Here is a 19,924-nt window from a genome sequence, read left to right as displayed (position 1 = left end):
GAAACCTAGTTCCAGAACAGTTAATCTGCATCTAGGTGTATTTGCTTTTCACCTCGCCTCTCCCACCCTACCCCAGGGGGCCCATTCACTTTGTCACTTTGTGGATGCCTTTCAGGTGACATCCTAGAACCTGCCTCCCACCCCCAAGATCATTTAAAGACCCCAGCACTGGAGCGGCTCCCGGCCCTTGGGCAGGATTTATTTACCTTCCTGCACAATCCCTCTCCCCAGCCCTCTCCCTGCACACTCCCCCACCTCACACACCCCTTACCTTCCAAACCCCACAGGCTTCTGCTCCCTGGTAGCACCCACACCCTTCCCGCTGCAGAGGTAGCCCCTTTCTGTGGGACACTCAGCTGGGTGTCTTGTTTGTGAGGCTTTGGGGGCTTGAGGAGAGCAGATGAAACCCTAAAATGTTTAACTTAAGCTATTCGTCTCAAATGCGTGTTGGCATTGGGGTAGCAGATGAAGGTTATATTTGGCAGTTATATTGAAGTGATTATTGACCCACAGATAGATCTGGGAGAGCTGATCAGGTCTGTATTGGCTCCCAATGTACAAAGCCTGCTGCTTTGACTTCTCAGCAGCCCCTAACCTTCCAGCAGTGGGAGATCAAATGTGTGTTCTGGGGCTCTCTTCTCTCCACTAGAAAGAATGGTTCTCAGGTGGGTTCTGGCTTCCTTTGTAAACCAGACAATCAACAAAAGACCTCATCCCACTTTGGAGTCTAAAAAACAAGTTCATCACCTCCAGCCTTGATATTTGTTCCCAGTGGTGCAGCCTGTGCGGTGGGGTCTTTGTTCACAGGCTAATGCTTCTGCTAAGGCGCCTCATGCATGTTCCTGGGTCTTGCTGCTCTGTGGCATAGGTAATGCGCCGTGGGGTCTGATAGACATGGTGAAGGTGTATGAACACAGCCTGACATTGGTGGTAAATTAATGGTTTTCATGAATAATGTTTGCTGGGCCTTATTATGGGCCATGTTCTTGGAGTGTGTAACACGATGTTATTTCTCTAGTAGGGTAGTAAGTAAGGAGACTCAGCCTTCAGGTTTGTCATTTTACATGTGATGAATAAATCTTTAAATTCCTTCCATAGGAATTTTTATCCTGTTCCTAATATATCCAAGATTTTTAACAGCCGTGTCCCTGTAGGTTTGGTGTAGTGTCTGGTGGGATATTTCTTGTTGTGAGCCTTGAACGTTTAATTGATAATCCAGCTGGTTCTGAATGGGGCAGAGTTCATTTTCTGTAACCTTCCTGAAATGGATGTTGTTGGCGTGAGGATGGGTGGGCATAATAGGAAGTTGCTTTCTTTTTTTGGTAAATTGGAGATTAGGTTGTGTGTCCAGCAAACATTCTCGAAGGCCTTTAAACTTGGCCAGACACTACAGTTTTTTCCGGGACACATCTAGTTGCCAATAGTGCATGCTACAGAGACCACTGTTGCAAAAGGCTTCAAGTAAGACATCAGTTCTGGGAAAATAGAGGCTGTGGGATAACAAGAAGTTGATTGCTGTCCTCCCCTGCACTTCCTCTGTTGTGCTCCTCTAGGCGGGCTGGAGGAATGGCAGAACCAGCCAGCCCTGATGCCTGGTGCTTGGACAGGACATGAGGGCAGCAAGGGGTCGGTGTCTGCGTTAAATAGTGAACTCATGTCGACTTAGTAAAAGGCCAGTGATAAGAAGCAGGAGCTCCAGGTTATAAACAGCATCGTTTGATAGGTGGGCCATGTTTTAAGGCCTGCCTTTGGAATTTTCACATTAGTACTTGAAAATGTAAAATTGAATTAGTAGCAGGCGAGCATGATATTTATTTCTTAAGACAAAAGCAACAAGGGAGACATTTGAGGTTCTGATAGGAATATTTTTAATTTCTGTGAGTAAACTAAAAATTTAATTTCAGGCCAAGTCTTGTAATTGTGTTGAGTGGACATGAATTCGAACTACAGTGAAAGTGAACTCTCATAGAGAAAAAGAGAATCTCAGATTAGTTTTGTTAAGAGCTCCGGGAACAGATGTGATTAAAACAATAAAATGGCTACTCTGGTTAAAGGTTAGAGCCAGATGGAGGGAGGAGGCTGGTTTCCAGTCCCTGAACTTTGCTCCCTTGCAGGTTGTCCTTGAATAAGGCACTTACTTAACCTTTCTGTGACTGCCTCAGTTTTGCCTCTGTAAAGTAAGGAACTAGTCTGTGTCGCTCTTATTGGGACATTTGTGAGACTGACTTACTGATAGCCAGTTGGCTGGGAGGTATTTTTAGACACAGTTTCTGACTTCAGGGACCAGGCAATGTTGGGTTACTTTTTATCTTATGGGGCAGAATAATTCTTGGGATTGATAGAAGCATCACATGTCACAGTGTGGTTAATTTCTTCTTCTTTGTGCATTTTTGTGGACCCGTTTCAGATTTCCTCAAGTTAATTTCTGTCTCTTGACAGGCCCTTACATCTTAGGCCGGGCAGCATACCTTTGCTAATCAAAGGCAGTCTGGAGGGAGTGACCTGCTTTAGGCTTTATTGGTTTGGCAACGTTTTAATTCTTACGCAACTCCGGGTATGTTTATGGCACTATGTAAACGTTACATAAGAACATGGAGGCTGAGAGGTGGCCAGAATGGTGCCTGTGAACACAGGAAGGTTAGACTGAGGACTTCATCTGAAAGGACCTTGGGAATCTGCAGTCAGTACAGGAAGAAGCTGCACTTCATTTTTGTCTAAAAACCTTTTTAGATGATTGTGTCTTTCAGGTGGACTACTGTGTTATAAATAGGTTTATTCTCCACCGGTGAGCTAATTGTAACCTTGCTACCAAAATATGAATCAGGAGATGATGATGAGGCGTGCTGCTTCTTCCAGCATGGCCTGTTGAGGCTGCTTGTTGCATTTTGGAACACGAGTTGAATTGCGTCGCAGCCTGTTCTCATAATAACTCAGGAGTACGGGGTGTTGAGGTGGAATGGAATTCTCAGTCCACGGTGCTTGAGATCTTCTTTATTTCTGAAGGTTAAATTAGAATACTGAAGTGGCTCTTTTGTTTTAATTTTGAAATCCTTATTGTTTACTGTTCAGTTTTTGCTCAGAGCAGCCGTGAACATTAATTCTGGAATCCCGCCTCTTTGTCTCGAGTTCTTGTGCTATTTGTCTGTTACAGTAGGGTTGATGTAAGAGGGTCTTATCTCATTTTCCTCTCTGTATTCATAAGAAGAAAATCCTGGAGTCCTCTTGCTCCTCAGTTCCCCCCGATGCTGGAAGTGCTGCGGGCCTCCGGAGCCCATCAGTTCCGCCTGGACTAGGAGTGTCCAAACCTTTGAAGGGAATCGGCTCCGGAGCCGCCAGTCCCCGGCCGTCTCGGCTACACTTCTGTCACTCTGCAGGGCGGCATCACGGCCAGGTTCGAATCCCGCTCTCGGGTTTTGCTCTCCTCAGCTTCTCTCTCTCACACGTGGTTCAACCTGCGGCTGGGCCTGGAGGCAGCATCTCTGCTCTTGCCTGTTCTCTCTGCTTGCTGGCTTTTCCGTCGCAGATAAATACCGCTCCAGAGTGTAGCTTTCTTCTTCCTCTGTAGAGTCTCGGGAGCTTGGTGCAGCTGTGCGGCTGCCGTCCCCAGCAGTCTTACCTGCCCACGGGTGTCTGAGACAGCGCCGCTTCAGGCAGCTCTGGTGTTCTTTTTGGTTTTCTTCTCTCTCCACTTAGTCTGAAGCCTGCATTTGTCTTGCTGAATATTTTGGATTTAACATAATGAAAGTAACTGCCTTTCCCTTTAAAGTATCAATCCCCCTAATATTTACACAATTACATATAGGAGATTTCTTTATTCATTCGGTTGGGTATGTGCCTGGAATGGTTCTTGGCATGAGGAGGTAACAGGGAACAAGATGGACAAAAATCCCTAACCCTCATGGAACTTACTATTGCAGTGGCTCAGACTGAAAATAAATGAGTAAACACAGTTATCAGTCATGAGGGCTGTGAAGGAAGTAAAACAGGATGGTGTGCTGGAGTGCGCTGGGGGCTGCCACTTGACATCCCTGTCCGCTTCATTGTTTCATCTGTAAAATGGGGCTAATCCAGTCAGGTCGTGTTATTTGCCGTAACTGTGTTCTGTGAGGCCCACTTGAACACAGGATTAGCAAATACTAGACCACTGCTCCCGGGGGAGCAGCTACAGGGTTAGGTCCCTGCAGCTGCTGGTCACACGTTTTCATCAGCTGATCGGTACATAACCTTGTGCTGTTCGTGTTTCTGTTTAAAGACACCTCATTTAATTTATATTGTTGATTCATTAACATTGAACTCAGGGCCAACAGCACTATAATGCATGCCTGAATGAAGCTTATTCAGTATATGTATTTTCTTTCTCGTAAGGCACGTCACTGTCTTCTCGAGCTTCAGAACACTAAGCTACTGCTCTTGGGGGCTGTTTTAAAACAGTGAAATCACCAAGAAAAAACACAAAAAGACAAAAAGCCTGGCACTGAACATACCATGAGAAGGACACGTATTAACAGTATGAGCTGAAACAAGAAGCCAGAGAGAGCATTGCCTTGTTCAACCTCAGTGGGAACGTGTGCATTGGGTGACTCAAAGTTTTCACCACTCTGCGCGTGTCTGCAAATGACCATAAAAGCACTGAGAGTATTGATTTTGGGGTTATAAATAAATTTTAGCAAGTGGGCAGATTCACAAATACGGATCCATGAATAACGAGAATCAACTGTATTTTGTTAAAAGCCATACAATGATTGTGGCAGAGAGAAAATTATATCATGTGGAATTCCCAGGATTCCTGAATGGTTTCACTGAACCAAAAGTTTAATGTATACAGTTAGAAGTCCCGTTTCCAGCCTGTGAATAAACTAAACAGGTATATATACGTATATTGAGTACTGCTATGGTGATCTAAAGGTTCCTTTAACCCTTGAGCACCTACCATATACCTGGCACTATTGTAGGTGCGGGGATACAACAGTAAACACAAGGAGACAAATGCTTTCCTTGGTGAAGTGTACCTTCTGGCTGGTGAAATAGACAATAAAGAAATAAAATACAAGGTGATTCTGTCTACCACAGCCCCCCCTCTGCTCTCCTCTCCCCAAGTTTCCTAGCCTTAGGTATATACACACCTTTTCCCAGTTACTCAGTCACACATGAATGCAGGTAGTACAGTTGACCCTTGAGCAACATGGGTATGAACTGCACGGGTCCACTTATACTTGGATTTCTTTCAGTAAATACAGACTAGAGTACTGTACGGTCCAAGGTTGGTTGAATCCGTGGATGCGGAACCACAGATCCAGAGGGATGATTGTTATGTTATACTTGGGTTTTTGACTCCATGGTGGTCAGTGCCCCTAACCCCTGAGTTGTTCAAGGGTCAACTGTATTGTGAAGGGGTTAAATCAGTGCACCTCCAGATAGGCAGGCTATCATGGTGGGCCTGACCTAATCAAGCTAGCCCTTTGAAAGCAGAGCGTTTTCTCAGCTGATTGCAGAAGAGGAAGGCAGAGATGCTCCAACTGGCTTGGAAGAAAGTAAACATCCAGGTATGAACTGCCCATGGGAGCCACATGAGCAGGAACTGCAGGCTGACTTCAGGAGCTGAGTGGTCCCTGGCCATCAGCGAGGAGGGAAATGGGGGCCTTAATCCTTCTTCCACAGGGCATTAGAGTTTGGCAGCAATGAGTGAGTTTGAGAGAGGTCCCAGCCCTAGATGAGAAAGCAGCCCCAGCTGACATCAGTCATGCTGTGCCTGGACTTCTGACCTACAGAAACTGTGAAATAGTAAATAGGTGTTGTTTTTAAAAATGTGTGTGTGGTGAGTCAGATGGTGATGTGAGGAGAAGGAAAACAGGAGAGGGAAATAAGAGCTCTCTCCCAAGATGGGCTTGAGGCTCCTTGAGACCTGGTACCCTGTCATCCCATGGATGGACCTTGCATGTGGAAAGAAGTCCTTTGACCACATGTGGCTTTCACCTACTGCCTGTTACCTTTTCCTAGATATTTGTGAGTGTTTGGAGGAGAGAGGAGATTGTGGGTGCTTTGGAGATAAGTCTTTTAGATGGTTTTGATGTTTTGAGTTGAGGAATCTGTGAATTGAAGGATATTTTTTTAAATAAGTATTTGTGTTGAACCTGCCTTACCCCAAATCTTTGCGTATTGTCTTGGTGTATGTTTATATACATTACATTCTACACTTGTAGTAGATAAGCTTGAATCAAATTCAGTCAATGTTCATTCCTAATACGCAGGGCCAAGCTTAATGTTGAGAGGGATACTGAGGAACGAATCTGTCCTTGCCATTGAGACGTTTACACACAAATTGATTTCTGCTTGTTAGAAGAACCATAAAACCACAAAGAGCTCTGACCCTTCTCATTCACTAGGATGACAGTAGTGATAAAAGCATCTGATTTACTGAATGTATACTATCTACTCAAGTGTTACACTGAGCGATTGTGCTACATTGCTTACTCTGTACAACTATTCTCTGAGGCACTCTCATCCCCATTTTACAGATGAGAAAACTGGGACATAGAGAGGTTAAGCAGTGGGCCTAAAGTCTGTCTGACTCCAAAGCACATGCTCTAAGTCCTGTACTCTTCTATGTACTGTAGTGACTATTAAAGTAGCTTTCTAACCAGTCCCTGCCTCCTGTCTCTCCCTTGTCATCCTTCCTGCCACTGGATTTAACTTTGGAAAGTGCACCTTCTGTGTCACTTTTATGTGGCCTCCAGGATCAACTCCAGACCCCTTAGCCTGGCATCACAATCCATGCAGTCTGGCCTAGTCTCCCTTACTGCACTTGTCTGTGACTGGAACCATGGCATTGTTGTCACATCTATTTACTTTGGACCTAACATGCCTTGTGCTTTTCTTGGTCTTGGCCTTCTCTTCTTAGCCAAATCCAAATCCAGCCATCCTCCAGTGTGGAACCCACTTTGTCTTCCTCCTATCCCCCAGCTAGTGACTCCATCCTCTCTGCTTTTCTCTTTGGTCCATATCAGTGGTATAGAGGTTCACACTGGTTTATAGTTTTCTGCTTCTCCCACTCTCCCTTCTCTACCCCCTAAAAATTGATGCTAGGAACTACCTTATTTTTCTTTATATGTCTTTGTCCTATCACAGAGCCTTGCGTATTTTAAGTACTTAATAATTTAATTGAATTCACTCATTTCTTTTCCATCCTCTCAGCAAAATCCTAGGTAAATAATTCTAGTTCTATCCTGCTGTAATTTTATTATCTCCTGTATATACAGTTTTTATCCCAGTCTCTCAAAATGCTGCAAACATTTGTGAGTTACTTGGAACATCCTAATTACACTTCCTACCTCACCTCTTGCATCTCTGTTTATTCTACTCTGTTTATTCTACCACCTACCCATTTTATTCCAGCCAGATGAACTTGATCTCAACCTCATTAGTTTTATTCTCCGTCCTGGCTGATTTTGTTTTCTCCTTCATTGTCCCAGTTGCCTGAAACAACCATTCCTATCCCTCTTCTCCCTCAAAACTGTGATGTACACTGTGGCCTCTCCACACATCCATAGTATAGTAAGTAGGTCAGGAAGCAAATAGGACTACCACTGATAAATACCCTCCCCTGCTCTAATGAGCCACGAGTGTGTCTGCTTAAGTACAACAAAGAAAGAAAACAGAATGGTTGTACATGTCAATATAAACTTGTCAGTAAAGGAGAAATACCAAGTTGCTAGTAGGCAGTCTGAATGTGACGGCTGAGTCTGTACATTTAGGTCCCAGGAACACTGGACATGCTCTGTCATAGTGACGCCACTCCTTCCAGCTTTACCTTGACATTCTCCTGGGCAGCAGGTGGGCCCTTGCTAGATGTTCAGGCATTTACAGTCAGCCATAAATTAAGTCACAATGACAGGTCTCCTTAGCATAAACATCAAACGTCTTTTTTGAGTGAGAACAAAGCTTTTATTCTCTAGACCTGAGGCTTAAGGGTGAACTTGTTTAAACAGCTCTCTGGGGTTGGGTTTGTCTCCAAGTAGAATGTCAGAAAGGCAGTTTGTAGAATAGATATAGTGTGGAGCTGGCTTTTCAGACACCTTTCTCTTATGCAAAACCCACTCCGAGACCTTTTCCCAGATTGAAATTAAATACCAAGCTTATCAAATGTCTTATTGTTAAATCTGTGCGTTTTTTCCCCTCGTCATACAAATAGCTTCCTTTATTAAGTCAGTTACATTTTTTTCATAAGTGCTTTTTACCAGTATACTTTTTGGATGTTTTAGATACCACCAACTACACATGTAAAATTTGACTTTATTATGGCTCTTGGGTACTTAAGAGTTTTTGTTTTGTTTTATTTTACTGTAGTTTTACAATCTAATTTTGATGATTGTGAAAGCTGGAAATGCAACTTGAGTCTTTGTTAGCAATAGCATCTGACTGCTGTGTTTTAATGCAGCAGGACTTTTCTGCCTGGTACTGTGTCAGTTCCGCAGCCTCACCGGCTGTCTTCCACCCCCACCCCGGAGAAACAAACATTACCTCTACTTTGTGATAGTTTAGTGCCAGACACCTCCATTTTTAAACCCAATTCAAGATTTTCATAAACATTTTGGCAGTTGTCTAAATCAGTAGTTACTGAACAACTTTTTTCTTTCTTTTTTTAAAAAAATTTATTTTAGATTTAGCCGCGTTGGGTCTTCGTTGCTGCACGCGGGCTTTCTCCAGTTGCAACGAACGGGGGCTACTCTTCGTTGTGGTGCACGGGCTTCTCGTCGCGGTGGCTTCTCTTGTTGTGGAGCACGGGCTCTAGGCACGCGGGCTTCAGTAGCTGTGGCTCGCGGGCTCTAGAGCGCAGGCTCAGTAGTTGTGGAGCATGGGCTTCGTTGCTCCGCGGCATTTGGGAACTTCCCGGACCAGGGCTTGAACCCGTGTCCCCTGCATTGGCAGGCGGATTCTTAACCACTGCGCCACCAGGGAAGCCCTTTCTTTTTTCTTTCTGTCTTCTTAAAGCAGTAAAACTCTTTCAAAAATGAAAATGTAGACAGGTATATAAAACGGATAAAAGCATGTCGACTCTGGCAGAGCCCCTTCCCTCTCACATTGCTAGGCTGAGATCTACTGAATGAGATTTATTAAGCGCGGTGCTATTTGCTGATCACTGTGCTGGATACCAGTGAGAAAATGAAGAAGAGAAGGACACTGGTTCCCTCCTTTAGGAGTTTACAGGTTCCTGGGACATCTGAGAGCCTAGGGACTTGGGAAGGACACTGTACCTCCATTTTTTTTGGTATGCTCGTGTTAGGTTTTTGTTGTTATTGTTTTGTAATTGAGATTATATTATACATACTATTTTACAGAGATTTATGGTATTTTAAAAATTGTGGTAAAACACATATAACCGTTTTTAACCATTTTAAAGTGTATAATTCAGTGGTGTTAAGTACCTTCATAATGTTACACAAACCATCACCACTCTGTAGTTCCAGAACGTTTTCTTTACCCTGAAGGAAACCCAGTGACCCATTAAGCCAGCATTCCCCATCTTCTCCCCCAAGCCCCTAACAACCACTAATAATGCTTTCTGGATATTTAATATAAATGGACTCATACAGTATGTGGCTTCTTTCAGTTAACATAATGTTTCAGAGTTCATCCACAGTGTAGTGAATATCAGTAGTTTATTCCTTTTTATAGCTGAATAATACTCCATCATATGAATATACCACATTTTGTTTATCCTTTCTATGTTTGGTGGACATTTGGGTTTCCACCTTTTGACGGTTGTGAATAGTGCTGTTATGAACATTCGAGTACAAGTTTTTGTTTAAACACTTGTTTTCAATCTTCTGGATATACACCTAGGAGTGGAATTGCTGGTTATATGGTAATTCAATGTTTAACTTACCGAGGAACCATCAAACTGTTTTCTGTAGTGGCTGCACCGGTTTATGATCCTACTGTCAGTGTATAGGGTCCCAGTTTCCTCTGAGTCTGCACCAACACTTTCTTATGGCCTTCCTAGTGGGTGTGAAGTGGTTTTGATTTACATTTGAATTTGAAATTCATTTGCATTTGAGATGATGTTGAACATCTTTTCATGTACTTTTTGGTCATTTGTATATCTTTGGAGAAATGTCTGTTCAGGTCCTTTGCCCATTTTAAAATTATTTTTTGTCGTTGTTGAGTTTTTTTTTAATATAAATTTATTTATTTATTTATTTATTTTTGGCTGCATTGGGTCTTTGTTGCTGCACGCGGGCTTTCTCTAGTTGTGGCAGGTGGGGGCTACTCTTCCTTGCAGTGCACGGGCTTCTCATTGTGGTGGCTTCTCTTGTTGCGGAGCACAGGCTCTAGGTGTGCGGGCTTCAGTAGTTGTGGCACGAGGGCTCAGTAGTTGTGGCTTACCAGCTCTAGAGTGCAGGCTCAGTAGTTGTGGCACACAGGCTTAGTTGCTCTGCCACATGTGGGATCTTCCTGGACCAGGGCTCAAGCCCATGTCCCCTGCATTGGCAGGCAGATTCTTAACCACTGCGCCACCAGGGAAGCCCTGTTGTTGTTTAGTTTTAAGAGTTCTTTACATATTCTGGGTGCAAGACCATTACTAGATACGTGATTTGCAAATATTTTCTCCCATTCTGTAGGTTCTCTTTTCACTCTTTTGATATTGTCCTTTGAGACACAAACAGTTTTTAATTTGGTGAAGGCCAATTCATCTGTTTTTCTTTTGTTGCTTGTGTTTTGGGTGTGGTATCTAGGAGACTGTTGCCAAATCCAAGGTCATGAAGATTTACCCCTATTTTCATTTTAAAAGTTTTAGAAGTTTTCGAATATAAGTTTTAGCTCTTATATTTAGGTCTTTGACTTACTTTGAGTTAATTTTTGTATATGGTGTGAAGTAAGGGTCCAACTTTGTTCTTTTGCATGTGGATTTCTGGTTGTCCGGCACTGTTTGTTGAAGACTAGTCTTCCCACCCCCAAAATGTTGTAGACACCTTTGTGGAAAATCAGTTAATGATAGATGTATAGATTTGTTTCTGGACTCTCAATTCTATTCCATTGATTTATAGTCTGTACTTCGGGGAGTACCATACTGTTTTGATAACTGTAGCTTTGTAGTAAGTTTTAAGTCAGGATGTGTGAGCCCTCCAACTTTGTTCTCTTTCTCTTTTTTTTTTCCCTCCCAAGATCATCTTGGCTATTCAGGATCACAGAGTTGTGTAGAATTGTAGTCTTTGTTCTATCCCAAGTAAGCTGTAGGGAGTTTGGATAGGGTCCACGGAAGAATAATTAAAATAATCATGGGTTGTAATAGGCTGTTCTTATCAGTTTGGCCTGCGTGATGGATGCTGTCATCTGGTAAGATGAGGGCTCAGAGGCAGCTTGTGATCAAGTTGTAAAATCATGAAGAGGAAGGGTGGCATGGGCTATTTGGGCACCACATTTTAGCTCCTGTAGAACTAGAAGGTTGCCCAGTGAAGCTTGGAAGAGGCAGGTTTAGTGTCCCTAAATGGGACACCGTTCCACGCTAAATTGATGAAACTTACCATCCCCAAGGAGCATATACATAAGCTAAAAGTCATAGATACTGTAGCTTTAAAACGTTCGTGGACCTTCATCTCCCAGGACAAAGGTGGGTGTTTTGCAGCATGCCTCTTACCGTTTGAGGTCGGTGCCCCCACCCTGCTCCTCCCACGTCCTGTTCCCCAGTGATGTGGATTGAGTGGCTGTGAGTTTAGTCCTGGATGGTGGTTCTTGGGAATTTCCAGTGAGCAACAGCCTCACTGTATCCTTCTAGAGTATGCCGTGGGCAGGAGAGAGGGGCCTGCGGTGGGGTTGCCTTTGCTCAGGCCCAGTGTGTTAGTGCCTCCATAACATGCAGTGAGACAGAGTCTGCCCAGGTTGGGACTTGTCAGCCTTCCTCCAAACACAGCCAGTCTCACAAACCAAATTTGCTTTGACATCCTACCACAGACCGCCTTCTAATCATACTTTGGAACCGCGTTCAAATCCTGCCAAATGTCTTTAGTTCAGGTTTGACTAGCTTGTTAGTAACAAAATGCTGTGCTAGTGAGAATTTCACTCTGACCACTTTTTAACTTGCTTTTCTGTAGATTGATTTTGTTACTCTTCTGCCATTGGCTTTCCTAATTGTGTTGTTTCTACTACGTAACTCTTTGGTGATGGAACACTGAGAGTTTTAGGTATGTGTTGTTTATGTACACATGTGTAGTAGGCGGATTTCACCTGATGAGTCACTGTGAAACAGATTATAAAGGGCTGTTATCATTAGTCCAGATTTAACTTTTCAAAGAAATCAAAATTAAGTTTGTGATTTAGTGTACTAGTAAAGTTTTAGTAAATTCAGATGTTTTTATAATTTTATTGTCACTTACTTTGTTTCAATGAAAAATGAATATCAACAGAAGAGAATTTAAAGACTAGTCTGTCTTTAAAGTTCAGGAAAAGGTGTATGGAATTAAAGCAGAACTTCCCAGTGTTGAATCAGTGATCCAAACAATGTGAATTTAAAAACAAACTAGATTCAGATTTCAACTGGAGGATTTTAGAGGTCATCTGGTTCAGCCCCTTCTTTCTGGTTAATGGTGAGGAAAATGAGGTTCAGGAAGGTTAAATGAATTGCCCAAAACCACGCGACCAGTTACTGGCAGAGCTGAGACTCAAACAGAAGTTCCTTGCTGTGGTCTTGCTGTCACTTGGCACTTCCTAATTAGTGGTTAGAGAGACACATTGTACGTGGATGTGTTTACTTGAGTTTTACATTGAAGGGAGGGATTAAAATTCATTGAGCATCCATTTGCTAAGCACTTTTTAAATCTCTTATTTCACGTAATTCTTACATAGTCCTGTGAAGTAATTAACAGTCCCACTTTACAGATTAGGCAGCTGGGGTGCAGGAAGGTTACTAACTTGCTCAAGGCCATGTGACTAACACTAGAGCTGGTATTTGAGCCCTGGGTCTGTGTGGTCTGTTCCTGCCGTGATGCTCTGCTGTGGCTCTAGTGAGAGTAACTGAAACCTCTGCAGGGGTGTGGGCAGTAGTGATGGTTATCGCAAAAATAGCTTTTTCAGACTTCTCACTCTGTAAAAGCAGAGGTGTACACAGATGTGAGCAGTCTTCTCAGAGTACCCACGGCACTTAGCAGATGTAGGCTGATCTTCATACCAGCTCTGTAACATAAATGGTATTTTCTGGTTGGGCGGCCGAGGCCCAGATAGAGTCAGAGACTTGCCCAATCCCTTATCACGAAGCCGCATGGCCCCGCTCCCAGTTCCGTTCTTCGTCCCGTCTAGCATAGATTTCACCACTTTTGTTCTTTCCTGTCTTACACCAAGATTGTTTAAGTACTTCCCAAAAATAATGAGCCACGTGTGGGTGTGCTCGTTCTCCAGAATGAATCACTGTGAAAGAGGCCATGAACCAAGGAGAGGAGAGTGCGTGTCTGGGAGCAGAGGCTCTGCTTCCCTGCCTGCTAATTGACGGACTCTGAAGTGAGCTGCTTTTCCAAAGGCGGCTGCGGGTCTGGCCCGCGTGTCCCACTGTGCTCAGAATAGCCCTCTGGGAGTTGTTCGCTTTCCCTTCTTGCTTCCCAAAATAGACCTGAGGCTGTTCTCATCGCCGGACGTCGGGGCGCGTGTATTGAGAGGTGTGCGCGCCACGGGGACCCCTTTTGTGCCTGAATGTCCCCATTGACACAAAGAGGGATGGGCGTTTGCACTCGTGGATGAGTAGTCAGGACTCCAGGGTGAGTCAAAGAGGTTTGGGCTGAGTGTTCTGAGAGTCGCAGAAGTAAATTTCAGTTAGCAAGAAGAAGGAAATTCAGGAGGAATTTACTTTTAAAATTCCTTTTATGTTTGGGATCCTAGTCTAAAGAGTACCTGCTTTAAACTTCCTGCCTTTAAAATATAACACTACCCGAGCCCTTCAGCAGGTAGCTGCGTGTTTTGGAATTTCTCCCAGAAGAAAGTGTTCTGATCAGACACTGTGAGAAAAATCCCACAGGCCGTGCAGTGAAGATCCACACTGTCCTTTTACCTGTCTGTGCTCCCCCTCCTTTGTTTCCTTGGTGGGGATGGCAAGGATCGTGTCACTTGCAGAAAGCCTGGGGAAGGAGGGGGTTGGACCCTGAGATATTTAGAATCTGTCTTTGGACTTGAAAAGCCAGGAGATGCCTTCCATTGTTTTAGAGGAAGAGACAAAGATAGACTGTTTACAGCCGAAAGGGGTGAGTTACGACAGGCTAGTTTTTCACGGGACTGGTCATAAATGTCTCTTCTCCAGGGGCCATAGTTTGAATATGTTCCCTCTTGGGATCCAGATAGTATTCGCTTAGTGTCCAGTCGGGGCCTTGGGCGGGCCCTGCCACCTGCATCCCCGCTGGGCGAATGCTTTGTTCAGCACTGTGAGTCCCAACCTCAGTATCCTAGTGGCTCAAGCCACCCTCCTGCCCATCCCAAGGGGTCAGGGCTGGGTTAGGCTCATGGGAGACAGTGCTGGGGAGAACCAGCGGCTGCTGTCTGTGCTATTCTTGTTAGACGGATAAATAAAGGATTTCAGATTCCAGGGCTGCCGAACTGGCTTTCAGAGGCACCAAATTCATTTACAGTAATTTCCTGTCAACAGTGCACACTTAGGGATAATACACACCCAGCCAAACTCATTAGTTCCAGAGATGATTGTGTGCACTACCTATTTGAAAGAAAAAAAAAAGAAAAATTATGTGTATGTATATGTGTATGTATGTGTATATATATATATATATATATATATATATATATATATATATATATATATTACTTTTTAAAGTGCTATCTAGGGCTTCCCTGGTGGCGCAGTGGTTAAGAATCCGCCTGCCAATGCAGGGGACACGGGTTCAAGCCCTGGTGTGGGAAGATCCCACATGCTGCAGAGCAACTAGGCCCGTGCACCACAACTACTGAGCCTGTGCTCTAGAGCCCGTGAGCCACAACTACTGAGCCTGTGTGCCACAACTGCTGAGCCTGCGCTCTAGAGCCCGTGCTCCTCAACAAGAGAAGCCACCGCAATGGTAAGCCTGCACACCGCAACGAAGAGTAGCCCCCGCTTGCTGCAACTAGAGAAAGCCCGCACACAGCAATGAAGACCCAATGCAGCCAAAAATAAATAAATAAGATAAATAAATTTTTAAAAAAATAATAAATAAAAAAATAAAGTGATATCCAGGGGCCTTTCAGAATGGGTTAGATTTATTGAGCACTTTCTATGCATTAGCTCATTTAATCCTCACAATGACTGTATGAGGTAGGCACTAATATTATCTTCTTTGGAGGGTGTTCTTTTTGCCCCCTTCTGAGAGGGGCACCTGCTGAGGACTAAAGGAAGGGGAGGAGGTTGTTGGACTAGTCGGGAAGCTTTTCAAAGGAAGTGACGTTTAAGCCGAATTTTAAAGAACTTGTAAGAATTAGCTAGGAAAAAGCAGCATTGCAGCAAAAGCATGTGCGAGAGCACGCACACTGCATTCAGGAAACTGTGGGCGTTCCTGGTGCAGAGAAAGGAGATGGGGTTGATGATGGCTCCAGGGAATCCGGGTGGTGTCAGATGGAGTATGTGGGGAGAGGGGTCCTCTAGTCTCCGAAGGGAAGGTGCCTTCCTCCCACCCTCAGGCTTCTAAATTTAAAGGAAGACCTCTTTCCTAGCCACAAAACAATTTTTTTTAATAAGTCTAAGTCTAAAGCAAAGTCAAAAAGGCAGTTTCTCTGTTTCTTGTAGGCATAAACTAGAGCACTTAGAGGACAATGGTGGGACCCAGAAAGCCTTGTTGTGGGCAGAATAAACAGGCGAAAAGGTTGGGCCCCCACTGACGATGTCATCTTTCTGGCCCCATCTCTATAAAAGCGCCTTATTTTGGAACATCAAGTATGCTAGGGGATTGTATTCTAAGTCTGGAAAAGGACCTAGGATACGATCTCACCATTGATGTCAGTGTCCACTCCCGACTCTCCCGCAGCTCTGCTCTGTGCGTGCACCAGCTGCTCACAGGCCAACTACACGTGTGAGACGGATGGGGCCTGCATGGTTTCCATCTTCAACCTGGACGGGGTGGAGCACCACGTGCGCACCTGCATCCCCAAAGTGGAGCTGGTCCCCGCTGGGAAGCCCTTCTACTGCCTGAGCTCCGAGGATCTGCGCAACACGCACTGCTGCTACACTGACTTCTGCAACAAGATCGACCTGAGGGTGCCCAGCGGTGAGTGGACACCCTTGTTGGACTATTGGCTCATCGTGGAGGTAGGGCACCCCTGTCATTTCATCCTTCTCTACTCTGCCCCCATCCCTTTGTTGGAGGATAGGTAAAGGTCCCTTTTTGATGCTCCCGGAGGTGACATGGGATGGCATTCCTCCCAAGTCCGGTCTGTAGATTCGAGGATGGGGGAAACAGATTGTCGAGTGAGCCACAGAGGTGGAAGCTGCGATTTGGGTCGTGGCTGAGCAGCCATTGGCAGCTGGTGAGGTGCGGAAGAGCCAGGCAGGGATCCCTACGGGAGGGCCTGGGGCTGATCCCGAAGGAGGCAGCCCCTAAGCCATCTGAAGGGAGCTTCTGGCGTGATGGTGATGGCAAAATGGGAAGAGGACCTAGAGCTGGAAAGGACGGCCATCAAGGCTGAGGAGTATTAGACACCACCCTTCGCAGGTCCGCCATTTAGGAGGTATGACTGGGGAGATCAGAGGAGGAAGAGAGAGACCGGGCTGAGCTTCAAGAGGCCGTCACAAGTGGAGGAGCAGAACATGGCACGTGCCTGGGGCGTGGAGGTGGGAAGAGCACCATGAAATGCTGTGAAATTACAGAGCGGGGTGTGCGTTTGGCTGTTGCAAAGGGTACCTTAACTAGAGAGGTTTGCATTTTTTTTTTTTTTTAATTTTTATTTATTTATTTATTTTTGGCTGTGCTGGGTCTTCGGTTCGTGCGAGGGCTTTCTCTAGTTGCGGCAAGTGGGGGCCACTCTTCATCGCGGTGCGGGGACCGCTCTTCATCGCGGTGCGCGGGTCTTTCACTATCGCGGCCCCTCCCGCTGCGGGGCACAGGCTCCAGACGCGCAGTCTCAGTAGTTGTGGCTCACGGGCCCAGCTGCTCCGCGGCATGTGGGATCTTCCCAGACCAGGGCTCGAACCCGTGTCCCCTGCATTAGCAGGCAGATTCTCAACCACTGCGCCACCAGGGAAGCCCGAGAGGTTTGCATTTGAGAGCATCCAGGCAGATACAAAGCCCAGTAAGACCAGAGAGATCAAGGGCACCTTGATCACAGGGAGAGGAAAAGGGCGTTTCCACCTGGAGGGAGGAGCCGGGGAAAAATGAGGCCGTGGCGTTCCCTCATTTTTACTCTGTTCTTTCCCTCTCCTCTCTCACCTGACCCAGGTCACCTCAAGGAGCCTGAGCACCCGTCCATGTGGGGCCCTGTGGAGCTGGTGGGCATTATTGCCGGCCCAGTGTTCCTCCTGTTTCTCATCATCATCATTGTTTTCCTTGTCATTAACTATCATCAGCGCGTCTATCACAACCGCCAGAGGCTGGACATGGAGGACCCCTCGTGTGAGATGTGTCTCTCCAAGGACAAGACGCTCCAGGATCTCGTCTACGACCTCTCCACGTCGGGGTCTGGCTCAGGTACCGCTTCTTCAGGCCTCGTGTCTGCTGTTGGCCTTCATCACTGCCTCCCAGCAGGATGGAGTGTTCAGGAAGAAGGCTGGCCATTTGCTTTCATAATTCCCCTTCTTTTGGAGTCTAACACGTAATAAGATAAGATAATGGGGTTCACAGAAAATCTTTCACTCTCTGGAATTCCAAAGGTCAGGTGCAGAACTCTCCATCCCAGAATCCCTGCGTCTCCAAGTCTCGTAACCGTACAGCTATTAAAGTTCACCTGGTTCCACCTGAGCAGTGGAGTACTCAGTTTCAGGGCCCCTTTTGAGAAACAGGAGTGTGCCGGGTTCCTGTGAGGCGGTGGCAGCTAATCATTGATCTGCGAGCAACCGCAAGGGGAGTTTACGGACACCGAGTAAAGCCGAGAGCCAGGGTTGGGTGAATCATTGACTTGTGCCAGTTGCCCAAGGGTTTTTGGTGGCGGTTGAACTAAAGGCAGCTGGGGCCTCCAGCATGGCGTCAGCACCACTTCCAGAGCTGCCTGTTAGTGACCAAGCCTTTCTTAGGTGGACCTTGACTTGAGACTAGAATTTAGGATAAAGGGAGTTGGGTTGTCTCAGTCTCAGGGTAGAGCTCAGCTAGCTAGTAGATGTGGCTATGACTGCAGAAGAGTCTTTTTATGAAGATAAACAATTATTTTAGTGACGGTGGTATTCTGTTCCTATAGAAAAAAATCATCCACAAAGGTCACTGTTGCCATTCTAACTAAGACAGACAGGATTGTATTTGTGAGAGTTTTGTGCGTGTTTATGTATGTTTTCTCGCCATGTGACAAGACTCTTCTGTAGGGAAATTATACCATCAGTCATGGCCAGACAGCCCTTCTTGAGCACAGGAATACTTTGAGCTCTGACATCTCCTGAGTTTCTGTGGTTTTGCCTTTATTAAGCTCTGCAGTAGAGAGTGCCAAGATGATGGATATATTTAAAAGCTGCATATTTTTAGGAAGAGGGAAAATATATGGCTTGTTCTTTGCTGAAAGAGGGTAGGGCAGTGGTTAGAACTGACTGACTCTGTGACTTGACTTGCTGCTGGAGGAGGGTTGCTCGGGTTTTTTGGAGTCTTTTTTAAGATCAGGATTAGCTGATGTTAGAGCAGGTCCAGGGCAGTTACCCAGTCATCTGGAGTAAAATGATTAATAACTGTTCCTCTCTGGATGGGTTAGTCCATTCTTAATTCAGAATATGCAAAGCTTCCAAGGTGCTGGGGTTTTAATTCTGTGGACTTAAAGTAATAAGTCCTTGCTGCTTGTGTGACTTCCAGTTCACACTAACAAGTATGTGTTGAATACCCTCTGGGTGATACAGGGTGAACAAAATGAGAAAGAGGCCGAGCCAGGATTGGAGAGAAGAGATTGTGGAGAAGGGTCTCACAGAGGAGGTCGTGTCTAAAGGGGTCATGAGTCGGACGTTTTGAGAGTGGTAAGAGGGCAGGGAACATTCCAGGCCAAGGGAAAACCCTTGAGCAAAAGAAGGACAGAAAGGCATGAACGCTCACTGGGTGATTAGGGAATGATCAAGAGGCCAGCATGCTGTCCCCAGGCCAGGGTGGGAAAGCCTTGGGCTGCTGTGCTTTATGCCCCCTGTTAAGGAGGGCAGGGCAAGGCGGGTGAGCTGGGAGGCACAGAGGCCCACTGGAAGTCTTCCAAAGGAGGGCCGGGACGAGGGCCAGCGAGGGGGGACCTGGTGAGGAGGGGGCTAAATTGAGAAGCATTTGGTGGCTCTGTACTGCGGGAGTTGAAAGCACACACCTTGGAGTCAGTCTAGATGCTTTGCCATTTACAGCTTGTAGGAATTCGAATGAGTTACTTAACCTTCCCTTTTGATGCTTAGTTTTCTCATTTGTAAAATGGGCATAAAAACAACACCTACCGTATAGGTGGCTGTGAGGAAATGAGATCATTTATGCAAGTGCCTCCTGCATAGTATTAAACATACAGTAAACAACTTAGGGGTTGATGACACGTTTGTTTGTTTGGTCAGGGAGAGGGGGAGAGTTAAGGGTCACGATGGTGGGGGTGATGGGAGAGACAGGGAGACACTTACTGCATGGGTCAAATGAGGCGATAATCGAGTCCTATAGAGACAGTAAAGGTAATCTTAGAATGAGCCTGGGTAGTCCCCTGTCCTGCATCTGGAGCTCCCAGTGAGCAGAACTTTGATCTCTCTGGAGAGAGGTGGGAGCCTGGTGGGCCCTGACCACACGTCGGCTTTCATAGGCCACGCAGCACTGCCCTCCAGTGGCCAATG

The 19,924-nt window shown here is 45.6% G+C and overlaps 1 protein-coding gene across 6 annotated transcripts in view; it reads left to right on the top strand.

Moving 5' to 3' along the window:
- Positions 1-19,924, top strand: part of ACVR1B (activin A receptor type 1B) — a 33,079-nt gene that overhangs the window by 929 nt on the left and 12,226 nt on the right. For 3 of the 6 annotated variants that reach the window (XM_007179389.2, XM_057556733.1, XM_007179387.2), the window contains exons 2-3: positions 15,984-16,223; positions 17,391-17,639. In XM_007179389.2, the coding sequence (XP_007179451.2) occupies positions 15,984-16,223; positions 17,391-17,639 (489 nt within the window). Of the gene's footprint in view, positions 1-15,983; positions 16,265-17,390; positions 17,640-19,924 lie in introns of those variants that run through there. The other 3 variants (XM_057556732.1, XM_007179388.2, XM_007179386.2) reach the window with 3 other exon arrangements.

The sequence above is a fragment of the Balaenoptera acutorostrata genome, chromosome 11 (assembly GCF_949987535.1).
Source record: "Balaenoptera acutorostrata chromosome 11, mBalAcu1.1, whole genome shotgun sequence".
Classification (NCBI taxonomy): Eukaryota; Metazoa; Chordata; class Mammalia; order Artiodactyla; family Balaenopteridae; genus Balaenoptera; species Balaenoptera acutorostrata.
This window is presented reverse-complemented; position numbering and strand designations above follow the sequence as displayed.